The sequence below is a fragment of the Coffea arabica genome, chromosome 1e (assembly GCF_036785885.1).
Source record: "Coffea arabica cultivar ET-39 chromosome 1e, Coffea Arabica ET-39 HiFi, whole genome shotgun sequence".
NCBI lineage: Eukaryota > Viridiplantae > Streptophyta > Magnoliopsida > Gentianales > Rubiaceae > Coffea > Coffea arabica.
The window spans coordinates 10,125,885-10,139,245 of NC_092311.1; the positions used below are offsets into that span (position 1 = coordinate 10,125,885).

The 13,361-nt window shown below is 40.3% G+C and overlaps 1 protein-coding gene across 1 annotated transcript; it reads right to left on the minus strand.

Annotated features, from left to right (window-relative positions):
* Positions 1–284: 284 nt before the first annotated feature.
* LOC140016086 (uncharacterized) lies at positions 285–2,032 on the minus strand. Its single transcript, XM_072069178.1, has 5 exons — positions 1,972–2,032; positions 1,292–1,905; positions 956–1,091; positions 642–862; positions 285–485 (listed from the first exon to the last, which is right to left on the minus strand). Exons 1-5 carry the CDS (start codon positions 2,030–2,032, stop codon positions 285–287), a joined length of 1,233 nt encoding a protein of 410 aa, XP_071925279.1.
* Positions 2,033–13,361: the final 11,329 nt, after the last annotated feature.

Genomic DNA, 13,361 nt, shown 5'->3' on the forward strand with positions numbered 1-13,361 from the left:
ACTACAAATTCAAAATGTCCATACCACGAATTAAAGGCGGTCTTGGGTACATCTTCCCTTCGTATCCTAAACTGGTAATATCCTTGCCTAAAATCCAACTTAGAAAATACAACTGCGCCTTGCAGTTGATCAAACAACTCATCAATAAGTGGCAGAGGATATTTATTCTTAATGGTTAGATTATTCAACCCTCGGTAGTCAATACACATTCGTAGTCCTCCATCTTTTTTCTTCACAAACAATACCGGAGCTCCCCAAGGCGATTCGCTTTCTTGTATATATCCTCAATCCAGCAATTCTTGTAACTGTGTTTTCAACTCCTTAACTTCTGCAGGAGCCATACGATAAGGAGTTTTTGATATTGGCTCTGCTCCAGGATGCAAATCAATCTTAAATTCTACTTCCCTCTCTGGGGGTAGTAATGTCAATTTTTCGAAAAATATCTCAGGAAATTCACATACCACCGGTACATTTTCTATCTTCAGCTGATCCACCGGAGCATTCATTAACATCGCCAAATAACCTCGTGCACCATTGTATAGTAATTTTCGAGCCCGAATCCCAGAAATAAGAGTAGAGAAAATTAACTTTCCTCTAACATCTAATTATAATGTAGGTTCACCCGGTATGTGAAAGTTAACCTTCTTAGTACGGCAATTCAACCGTGCATGATATTTGGCCAACCAGTCCATCCCTAAAATGATATCGTATCCCTTAAGAGCTAACTCAATAGGGTCCACCAACAATTTCCGTTCTCCTATCCGTACCTCGCACCCCTTGTAGACCACATTGGCAATTAAACTCTTATTGGTAATAGGGATTTTTATTTCTAAATCATACGGTAGTTTTTCAGGTTTAACATCTACATGAGTCATAAATGTAGAATTTAGAAAAGAGTACGTGGCACCAGGGTCAATTAAAACACTTGCAGTACGCCGAAAAAGAGAGAGCGTACCATCGATGACTGTCGAAGGGTCAGTCACCTCTTGTTGACCCATTGCAAATACTCTGGCCGGTACTTTGGGCCGATTTCCCCCTGCGTTTGTAGGCTTAATTGTGGTCCATTCTGTCGGTGGCTTAGGTCCCTCATTCTGCATTTTAGGGCATTAAGCAATCAGATGTTCCGTACTGCCACATTTAAAGCATTTTCATATCGAACTGTTTTTCCAACAATTATCGGCAGTGTAATTGCCCCCACAGAAACTACAGGTCTGCTTAATTCCTGTAGTTGACCCTCCACACTGGGCACCCCTCTGGGGCCCTTGCCCTACCTGACTTCTTCCAAAAGTACCCCGATTTGGGATTTCTGCGGGTTATGGACCACCCGTCCCTCGACCCATCTTAGAGGGTGGCTCATTTCGCGAGCTCTGTCCGGCAGCGAAGTTTCTCGTGCTAGGTTGCCTCCTTTTCGGTCATGGAAGGCTTTCACTTGTCCCATAACTGTCTCAATTCTCTGTATTTTTTCTAGTGCCTGGCTTAATATATCCAACTGAGCAGCTGCAAATACCTCCTGGATATCCACATTTAAGCCCTGAACGAAATGACGGATTCGCTTTTGCTCCGTTTGCACCAGATCCGGAGCGAAGCGAGAGAGTTTCGTAAACTGAGTTTCGTACTCCGCCACACTGGATGCCCCTTGGCGCATGCGGATAAAGTCATCCTCCCGCCTCTCTTGTACAATAGGTGACAAATATTTCTCATTAAATTCCCGTGTAAAGTTGACCCACGTCCAAGGGGTCTGTTCCCGCTCCCACTTGGCCTTAATCACATTCCACCAAGCTCGGGCAGTCCCCTCAAATTGAAAAACAGAAAAAGATATCTGCCGCTCCTCTGAATACCCAAGCGCGGCAAATATATCCAACATGCGGTCCAGCCAACCCTCTGCTAAGTCAGGGTTAGGTCCACCTATAAATTTCGGGGGTGCAAACTTTTGGAACCGTTCTAAAGCATGGTCCTCTTCCTCTCAATTACCCGCATTATTTCCAGGGTTTCCGACATTACTCCCCTGGCCCTGACCCTGTTGGTTAGCCATTCGTTCCAACAGGTCGGCCATTCGCTGGATGGTAGTGGCTACCTGATCAGGTTCATTCTCATTTTCTTCTTCAGGGCCTCGTCCTCGCCCTCTACCTCTACCTCGACCACCGGAGTCCATTTGGTTCAAAAGTCTATAAATCGAGACATAATGTGTATTTATTCTTCAAAATATGAACAAAATAAAGAACACAAGGCATAGGCATAAAAGACACGCAAAAGATTATACTCAAATATATAAATATATTTAGAAGGTCACGCCAAAAGATATGCAAGTTATCCGACATCCGGTCGGTACAAAACCCACTAAATACATGAGCACTTCGGCTCCAAAAATCTAGTCAACCACCAGATAACAAAAGAAACCAGCCATATTGGTTATAACAAAAACATGTCAGAGAAAAGTCAAACAGCGGCCTTACGCGCCTCTCCTAGGGCCCCAATCCCCAACAGAGTCTAGAGTGTCCACCTCATCCATCGGCTCCGAACCGATAGCTCGTGGTGGTGCCTTCACGGCCACATCTAACAGGATCTTACAGTCCAGCATGATCCCCCGAACTCTCTCCCTCAGCTGCCCCTTCATAGCGAAGAGGTGCTGGTGTGTGTCGTGGAACTGATGACGAAAAGCGTCCATCCTCTCCTCCTCATCTCTGAGGCCCTGCTCCAACTCTCTAATGCGCAGAGCCTGACCGTGGGCCACCTCCCTGGCCTCCTCCAGCTGTCTAGCCAATCGATCGGCCGCATTCCCCAGGCGACGTTGCTCGTCGTCCACCGCCAGGACGACCTCGTCTGGGTAGCCAAACGTGTGTCGGTACTCACATGGCCGATTCTGCCGACCAAAAGGTGAATACAGCATATACGACCCCCTAGGCCTCCTTTGGAATCGAAGCACACGCCGACGTAACACCTGGTTCATCGGGCGCCCTGCACTCGGAGGTCTTGGCCCTAGTCCAGATCCACTAGGTTCCCCGACCTCCATACCTACAATACTTATTTAGTCAGTTCTTCAGCATTTCAACTTAAAATATACTATTCATAATGCCTAATGCCTATCACGTATGTCCCAATTGCCCAAGTCTTCTAAACTAGGCGCTTTAATACCACTTGTGATGCCTCCACTTCTCCCAAAGGCGAATCCGAGGGTATCGGTGGAACGTCTGTCTAATTCGCGCCAGGACTCAAAAACACAAAGCAATAAAAACTAGATAAACCAAAAGCATACTATTCATAATATATACAACCCCAAAAGAGTTCTAGTTACATCCGCAAAAGGAGTTATCCAGACTACTACATTATCCTATGCTAATATTCAAAGTAGACCCAAAGAGGGGTGCTTATGCAGATCACCAAAACAAGAAGACGCATCTTAGTTGTCCGGCCATTACAAATCAAGCCTAACTATTCTAGTGATAGTGCCAAAAGTTCCCCGCGTCGGCCCCTGTTAAGGAAAATAAAGGGAAAGAGGTAAGCTATATACTTAGTAAGTATACAGGGGTAAAACGGAGATTTTACATTAAGACGAACAATTACGTCCCAAAGATGTCCAATCGAAAATATAAAAGTAACAACACAAGTTAAGGATACAGATTGGCTCCAAAGCCATGTCATGTGCCAAGTGTGACCTTCCGTCGACGCTCCATCGATCACCGGTAAGGGTCCGTAGAACTCCACTTGTACTCCCACCTAACACCTTATCACCCTAACTGGCTAGTCACCTCGCGAAATGGCTCGAGCAAACTAAACGACGTTGAACTTGACTCACAAGCTCGGTTCACAAATTTGGTTTACAAAACCACAAACTTGGTGACCTTAAGACTAGGTTGGACTGGTTTTGACCAAGCCCCGACTGGTTTGAATAGTCCGTCTAGATCTTGAGATCGGGCCCCACAAAAGTCACCCCGAACTACAAGTTCAAGGGTTCAACACCAACATAATTCATATATGCACATCTCATAAAGAAGCACAGGTGCAAAGTAGGGTTTAGGTCGAGTGTGATCAAGTACACCCTCGTCTAAGTACACTCTCATCCACACCAAAGCACATAAGCAAGTTATACACAGAAACGACCTGAATACTTACACAAAGAGCAAGTATAGCAAAAGTGCAAAAATCACATTACGTAACAGCTAGTAGGCCCTACTGGCACCGTCTAACCCGTCACCGTTTGAAATAAAAGATTGCACCACATTACTACACAAACGACTACTAAAATGCATAAATCAAGCAAAACGGCAAAACGGGCACATGCACGAGCGGAAACGGGCGGCAAACGGAAACGGGCAGATTTGGCACCTAGCACTGTTTTGATCAAATTTCAGGCTATGGTTATCGGATCAAAGTGAATGAGGTACCGTTGCGAAACTAAGAAGAAAGGCTACAACTTTCATGAAGACACCTCAAGTCAGATCTCAATGGAACTAGGACAAAAATACACAAGACAGTGCCAACCGTTTCAATTCAGGTAACCGAGCAGGACCTGTTTGAACGGCTATAACTCATAACTCAGAAATCAGAATCAAGAAATTCTAGAGGTATTAGAAAGCTCATTTATAAGGCTATAACTTTTGTGTTTTGACCAAAAGTTTAATCAGTACAGAGCATAGAGAAAAATGGGTCCAAAGTTCCTGTCAGAACTGTCCAGCTTCAACGGCAGTTCTGACACCCAATTTTGTTTTGGGTATAACTAGAGCTACAAAATTCAGATTTGGACGCACTTTATACCGTTTTGAAGTTGAGACAAAGATCTACAAGTCTTATGAAGACCTCAACACCCAGTTCTTTCGTTATCAATGTGAACTGAGCACGGGCAGAAGCAAAATCAAGAAACTTACCACAATTCAGAGTGTAGAATAGAAGCGAGGGTTTTGGCCATAACTCAGGCTACACAAATCCGTTTGCCTAAAATTTTGCAGGCACAACAAGCACTTAAGAAGCTACAACTTTCATGTTTTGTGCAAACTTTGAATCAGTACGTAGCACAAAGAAAAATGTAGCCAAAGTTCATATTCTGGGCTGCCTTGTTTTCCAGTTTAACCGGTTTCGCACGTCGCAAACGCATGGTCCGTTGCTATGGTTCTCATGCAAGTTTTCTACTTGATTTAACCTTGTTTGTTGTAGGTTATTCTTAGCTACACAAGGTCGTTCATGACCAGGTTTCAAGGAAAAAAGAAAACAACTGGGTTCGGTTTCGTTTCGGCGGCTAGCTGCAAATCTGGTGCAGCCGTGCATGCATCAGATTTGCATGCTTTCGCATGCATCTAGCAACAAAATTTTATTGGTTAGTTCCTTAGGATTCCCTTCAATCTCAGGTTCCAGCTAGCACGTAAGGTATGACTCAAGAACTAAACAAAACGTGAGACTAATTTCAAGAGCTAAACAGAACCATAGCTCATTTCTGCTCTTAGTTACAATGTTTCTTGAACCAGAACTGATTTCGTAATTAAACTCATCGTATAAAAGCTCAGGTTTAACTAATTAAACCAACTTTTACAGGTTTCTTTAGTTCCTACAGAGGTTAGTCACTTGGTTACTTCATTTACATAACAGAATCCTTTCCTACTGAACTTAACCTACAGCTAATTCATTCATTCATTTTCTACCGTATAAGCATGAAGTTATGGCAGGTAAAACATCTGAAATTTCATCATTTCCGCATACGTTTCTCGCACCAGAACCAAGTTCTTAGCTAGCTCTACTTGCAGCTCAAGCTTAGCTAACGAAACTAGCTAAACAGTGAGTTATAGTGAAGAAGGTTACCTTTCTTCCCTAAGGTTTCTTGTCGCAAGCTGCTAGAACTTCTGATCCTGATTCCCTGCAGTAATCTCCTTAGCCTTGGTTAGAATTATTCACTCCAGCTCACACTTTCTCAGGTCTTTGTTTACTCTTAGTGTTAGCCTACTCTCAGTATTAGCTTGGTAAGAAGAGAAATGGAAGTTTTCTTTGCTCTCAGCCCGCTAGTTTCATGCCTTTCAGCTGCTCTCTCACTCGGTCAGTGCTTACTCAACACATTTGATAGTATATTCCCTTTCTGACAGCTGTCCTAGGAAGGTTACTCTCCGCCCCAACTCCCAGCTAAGTTTTCAATCCTTTCACCGCTTAAAGAAATTTCTAGTTGCCAGGCTTCCATTCGGTTCCAATTGTTTTTGTGAAATTCTGATAGCTCAAGCTATGGCTTCATGGTAATTAGTCTAGAATTTTAAGGTTAGTTTGGTCTTTTAGTTTTAGTTTAATTACTCTCTAAGGCCTAAAATTTTTATAATATCGTGTATAAATTCCTAACTTCATTTGTATTTTCGGGAAAATTTGTCTTACATTGATTTTGACACATTTAACTTTAAGAAAACCTCATTAGACATGTACTTCATAGATTTCTAGTGTAATATTAAGGTTTTTTTTATAAATAATCCAAAGTAGGGTTTTCTAATAAATTCGTACAAAATAGAACAAAATGCTCTTAATATCACATAATATCGAAATTAATGACCAACCAGGGTCTCACACTCACCTTCTTTTGTGGGAAGAAAAAGAGGTAAACTTGCCAGAAAACCTATCTTTTGTCTCTTATATTTCATATATGGTGCAATTAGAGTTAAAACGAAGGAGTTTATGGAGGATTTTCTTTAATTTTCCAGTTGCTAGTTAAATTTCCAACTTTAAGGCATGTAGTGAACAACTTAGTTTAGAGCTTTATCTTTGACGTTGTGATGGATTTTCTTGCCAAGAACATATGTCACAAGCTTCATGATATGTTAGTTATAAGATATAGTGCATTTACCGTGGAATTAAGTAAGAAAGTTGGAATCTTTGATGGAAATCCTGCTGGAAAATTTCTATTATGGCAGGCCGAGGGAGAGAGAGAATTTCAGCTTTCTTTTCAGAAATGTTGTAGTGATTTTGATATATTCTTGTTCAACATACTTTATAAGACCTTCATTTTTACACGTATGTCGGATTTGGGCCAAAATAAAGAGGTTCAAAGGGGGGAAAACCTAGTTCTCCAAACTGTTTACTTGCTAAAAATTTTCCATCTTGAATCAAAAGAGTTTTTGACCAGTTTTCTTTAAAATTCTTGGTTATAATCGAGATATTTTTGCTCCACATAGCATTTGAATTGTTAAACTAGCATATATGTGGTTTTCCCCTTGATTTGAACTTGACTTTTAGTACTTGAAACCTTAATTTGGTGAGATTTTGGATGGTTAAATTGCTCTCCTCACTTTTAGAATACTTGTGTTGGGCTTTTATCTTAAAGTCTTGAGCTTAAAGTAAGAAGTACATGAAATTTGTTGGAATATGAGACGCGCATGTTTTGGATAGTTGAATGTACTAAGTTTAAATCTATTGTGATTGTGAATCTTGCCTCAGGGTTTGGTAGCGATCATGGTTATCATCCAGAGATTGATGTTTAATCTACTGATACCGGTGAGTGTTCCTTGTATGTTTGTGCATTAAATGACTATGTTGTGTTAGTACTTGTTGTGAATGTTTGTTTGAGTGTTAAATACCTTCCAATGACTGTTATATTGTTCACAGGCGAGCGTGTAATTTATCGCACTCGACCTAATTGAATGTGAATTGGCACTATTCAAATGAGTGAATGGTAAATGACCAAGGTTTGAATGTTAACTGTGCATGAATGTAAGTCATATGTACTTTATCACATCGGCTGAATTGGGCCCTTGCCCTTCGTTGCCAACCGACTCAAGTCAGAAGTGGACTTGGTCTAGTAGGTTGGTAACCCTGGACCAATGTTTTCGGTATATTCAAATATTACCACCAGAGTTATAAGGAGATTAATGGCCAAATGACTAATGTAGGGGATTGTTCGAATGTTTCGGAGCTTATAAGGAGGAGATGGGTGGAGTTGGCGACAGCGGTGGAATAAAATGGCTCCAAGTGACCACGTATCCTTTTAATGAGTCTGTTATTGTTCCTTGAATGTTCCAAATGTTTTATTTTTTCTCGAATGGTTATCGTTGCATTTGGCATTGCTTATATGTTGAATTTGCTTTATTGTTAAACTGTGATAATTGTGGGAATGTTAGGAACCTCAATGAGTTTTATCTCATTCCATTAATTGTTTTCCTTAATAGGGGCCGAGAACCTAGGACGTGAGTTTGAGAAGACTTAAGCTTTTGTATAAGTCATTTTGCCAAGTGTACTAACGAGCCACTTCATAGCTTTACTCTTTTGTTGCTCTTGTAAAGGTTTTAATCTTTTGTATTAGTGAAAGTTTTGTCTTTGTTGTAACTTTAAGTATGGACAGTGACGTTAAGGTATAGATTGTTGGTTGGATTTGTTAATATTTAATATGAGATTGTTAGTGAGTCCTGATGAGAGATGGGTAGGCGGTCTACTAAACCCTGAGGTATGCCCTAGGGGGAGGTGGGATCGTCGCAGTTTTGACCATGGTTATGAAATTCTTTAAGCAAAAATAAGTTTTAGATTTGAATTTCATTATAATCATCAATAATAGTCAAAAAATAATGAGCACCTAAATGAGAAGCAGTTGTATGTCCACCTCATATATCACAATGAATGAGTTCAAAAGGGGAAACACATTTATTCATACCCGATGAAAATGGAAGTCTGGTTTGTTTGGCTAAAATTCATATTTCACATGATTTGGAAAAGTCCATAAAAGTATTAAATGTAGAATATGGTAAACTAGTGGAACTTTGTGAAGAAGGATGTTTTAGGCATTGATGCCATAAATCTGGAGGAGAACTAAAACAAGTTGAAGTGCAACATTTTGTTGTGACAATAGTTGATTGTAGTGATAAAGTCGTCTCTCGTTTCACCCACTCCAATCAAATTCTTCGTTTTCAGGTTGTAAAATGCACAAGAGGTTGGGAAGACAAGAGCAACACAATTTTGTGATTTTGTGATTTTAATGATAGAAAGAAGATTAAAACAAAAATTTGAGACACAAATTACATTTTTCAAGGTAATTGTAGGAGAAAGAATTAACTTTCTTATATGAAAAATTGGAATGTTAGACCCATCAAGAAAACACATGGGTTTGACATTCTTATCTTCAACAACTTCAAAGAGTAAGGACAAGTAAGGTTGCTTAGTGGCTCCTAAATCAATAATCCAAGAGTTAGAGGAAGGACTTGTTGCTGCATTACAATAACTTATACCTGCAAAATTTGCAACATTCAGCTGACCATCAATACTCAAAATGGATAATAGTTGTTGATATTGACTAGTTGAAAGTGGAGGAAGAGAAGGTACTGATGCAAAAGTCTCCGCACTGGTACAGGTTTGGAACTATCATCAATCATGCAAGTAAACGTTGTAGCAACTTTTGGAGAACCTGCATTTCTTATTGGTTTAGTTTTTGACTTAGGATACCCAGTAGGATATCTGTGTATTTCAAAACAATTGTTGCATGTACGTCCTTTGCCGAAAGATTTCTGTCCACCAAAATTTGTTCTGTTATCCTAAGAAACCTGATTTGATGAAGCTGTTAAAGCAGTAGTATCAATTGAAAAATTGGACAGTTGTAGACCTTTCTATTTTTCCTCTTCTTGAACCAAAGAATACATTTTATTTACAATAGGAAGTGGATCCATGGTCAAAACTTGACTTTTCAATGTTCCAAAACTGTCATTAAAACCCATAAGAAATTGATTTGCTCTTTCTGATTGGAAAAGAGTCTCCTTGTTTACCTACATTTGCAGTTGGGTAATTTAGTGTAGGAAGTCAACTCATCCCACAAAATTTTCAAATTTGTGTAATTAGTAGCAACGGATTGTTGCTCTTGATGAGATATTGCTGTGGATCTTTTCAGTTCATAGATTCTTGGGCCATTACTTTGTGAAAATGATGAGAATATAAAGACCAAGGCCCATTCAAGCACATGGGGAATTGGAAGATTCAAGTGAAGACCAGTTGATTGCATGAATACTTGAGTTTAGTAGGATTATTTGATTTTCCTCGTTGATTTTGGTTATTTCTCGCTTTAGAAAGTCTAGGTAATTAAGCTAGTTTAATTGCGGCCCATTTGTTAGTAAGTGAGGCCCAAAATCTTCCTTAAGTATGTAGGGTAGTTTGGTCAATTTTTGGATTAGGGTTAATGCTTGTAAGGGCTATAAATAGCCCCACTTCCTCTTTGTTTTGAAATCAGTTTTTTGGCTATTAAATACAATTAGTGAGTTTTCACTTTCTCTTTGGCAAGAGAGTTTCCTTTGAATACTTGAGAATCTTCTCAAGTTATTCACCCGAACTTATCAATCGAGTATCTCCTTGATTGTGGCGTTCTACTACCTCCAATTTGGTTCGTTAATTCGAGTAGTTACCGGTTGAGATAATATCAAAATTGTTCGTGACTTCTAGGGATTAGTTGGGTCAAATTTTCGCCGCCTAAGCCATGGTGTTTTAGTTGTCTAGATCGGGGTTTCACATCAGTTGGTATCAGAGCTAGTCGACAACCACCGGGTTATAACTTCTTTTCTTTTTCGTTTATTTCGAGTCATATATGTTTATCCTAATCTGTTCGTTTGTTTAGAACCACAAAAAAAAAAGAGTCACTGTTCACCGGTACTGTTCACCCAATACTGTTCACCGACACAGTTCACCGTACTGTTCATAGTTACTGTTCATCCGAATACAAATCTGTCCAGCCTTGTTGTTTGTGATATCCAACTTGTTTACTTGGTTTTCAAATCTGGATTTTGGTAAAACTTGTTGGAATTTTGTGAATCTTGAAGAGAACTTACAATAATCTTGAGTTTCTTGCATTCTTGATCACAATCTTGAAATTTCTGAAGTTCCTGACAACTTCCTTGAAAGTTCTTGAAAGATCTTGGAGTTCTTGGTAGTTATTATTTGTGGTCTTCCTTGTTTTGTGTCGTGGTTAATAGTTGTAGTCAAGAAAAAAAAAACAGAAAACAAAAACGAAAAGAAAAAGAAAGAAAAGAGGAATCGGTTGGCAAAAAAAAAAAAAAAAGGAAAGGAAAGAAAGTGGCAACCGAATTGTTTTGAATAGGGAACCAAATCTGATTTGTGCAATCTTTCTTGGAGTAGAATTTGGAAGTTACCAAAAGTTGTTTCAAGAAGATTACCAAAGGTTGTTTCAAGAAGGTTACCAAAAGTTGTTTCAAAAAGATTACCAAAAGTTGTTTTAAGAAGGTTACCAAAAGTTGTTCAAGAGGAAAAGGATTTTCAAAGGGTTTCCAAAAACTAACTTGTTTCCAAAATCAATTAGGAAACTAAGTAAAGCACTTGGATAACTCTTTGTACTCACTTGGACACTCTCTCTGCTACCTTTTTAGGAAATTTTCCCAAACTCTCTCATTCATTTTTTTTGGAAACTTTCCTAAATTCTCTCATCCATTTTTTTTAGGAAACTTTCCTAAATTCTCTCATCCATTTTTTAGGAAACTTTCCTAAACTCTTTCATCCATTTCTTTTGGAAACTTTCCTAAAGTCTCCCATCTATTTTTTAGGAAACTTTCCTAAATTCTCTCATACATTTTTAGGACCTTTCCTATATTCTCTCATCCACTTTAGGAAACTCTCCTATATTCTCTCATCCATTTTAGGAAACTCTCCTATATTCTCTTCCTAGATTTTAGGAACACTCTCCTACACTTTCTCCTATATTTTCTCCAATATTTTCTCCTAACTTTTAGGAACACTTCCCTACACTTTCTCCAACATCTTCATGATTACTCTTGAGGAAGAAGTTGGTGACAATTATTTGGGCTTGAGCAGCATTTCTCAAACTACCTAACCCAACAGGCAAAGGTGTTTGGTAAGTCCATTGGAGCGCTTTCAGTGACATACACGAGGGTGAGTGATACACTAAGGGAGTGAGTGAGGCAGTTTCTACTAACTGTTTGTTGAGCCATTACAGGTACTCTATAAACATGTCTCAAACTCATGCGACAAGTGACCCTTATGACATGAAACATGTTCTTGAAGCATTAACAGGCGCCATTGATCGCATGGCTCAGAGAATTGATACACTAGAGGATAAGGTGGAGCAATCAACCCTAGGCAAGAATGCCTCCAAGAGACAACCATACGTGGAGGAGTTAGGTGATTCGAACAATGAAGAGGACATGGCAGATGGAAACCGATTCCGGAATTATAAACGCATCCCTAATCAAGGGGATGATGAACTAAAGGGAATCAAGCTCAAAATTCCTACCTTCCCAAGCAAGTCGGACCCTGAAGCATATTTGGAATGGGAGAGGAAGATTGAGATGCTCTTTGACTGCAACCACTACCCAGAGTCCCAAAAAGTAAAGTTGGCAACCATTGAGTTCACTGAATACGCAACCGTTTGGTGGGATCAGATTCGCACCAGACAAAGGAGAAATGAAGTACCACTCATTCGCACCTGGGAAGAACTCAAAAGGATCATAAGGAAGCGCTTCATACCAGCGTATTACCACAGGGATTTGCACCATAAATTGCAAACTCTCACCCAAGGTAGTATGACGGTTGAGGATTACTTCAAGGAGATGGAGATGGCCATGCTGCGGGCTGATGTTCGGGAGGATATAGAGGCAACCATAGCACGTTTCCTGAGAGGACTACACGCTGAAATTGCAGATGTTGTGGAGCTCCAACATTATCTTGACATGGATGAATTATTGGACAAAGCTATCAAGGTGGAAAGGAGGCTCAAGAGGAGGGGTATCCTCCACCAAAGCTCCAACGTCCAATCTGAAAATTGGAGAACTCAACAGTATAAAGGCGAGATTACCCACACGAGTGAGCAAAAGTCAGCCAAGGCAAGTGGGGTTTTGAATGGAGCATGGGTGCCTGGTTCGTCATCTTCAACACCGACCCAAAGGGCCGAATTTAAGGCTGATCTAGGGGCATCTAAACCTAGAAACCGCGACACTAAGTGCTTTAAGTGTCAAGGTTTCGGTCACATCGCGTCCCAATGCCCAAACCGAAGGACCATGCTCATGCTTCCAAGTGGTGAAGTGCTAACGGATGAGGAGGATGAGTATGAAGGCATGCCACCATTGGTTGAGGAAGAAGAGATAATTGCCCCTGACCAACCAGTTGGACTAGGCCTTGTTACAAGGTTGGCATTGAGTGCTCAACGCACAAATGAAGAAGAGCAGCGTACCAACATCTTCTATACCCGATGTCTAGTTAACGGGAAAGTGTGTAGCTTGATTATCGACGAAGGAAGTTGTACCAATGTCGCCAGTGCCTTATTTGTCAAGAAGTTACACCTACCTGTCCAAAATCACCCTACACCATATAAGCCTCAATAGTTTAGTGATTGCGGCGAAGTGCGAGTGTCCAAGCAGGTTTCTGTGAAGTTTAACATTGGGAGATATGAGGATGAGTTGGTGTGT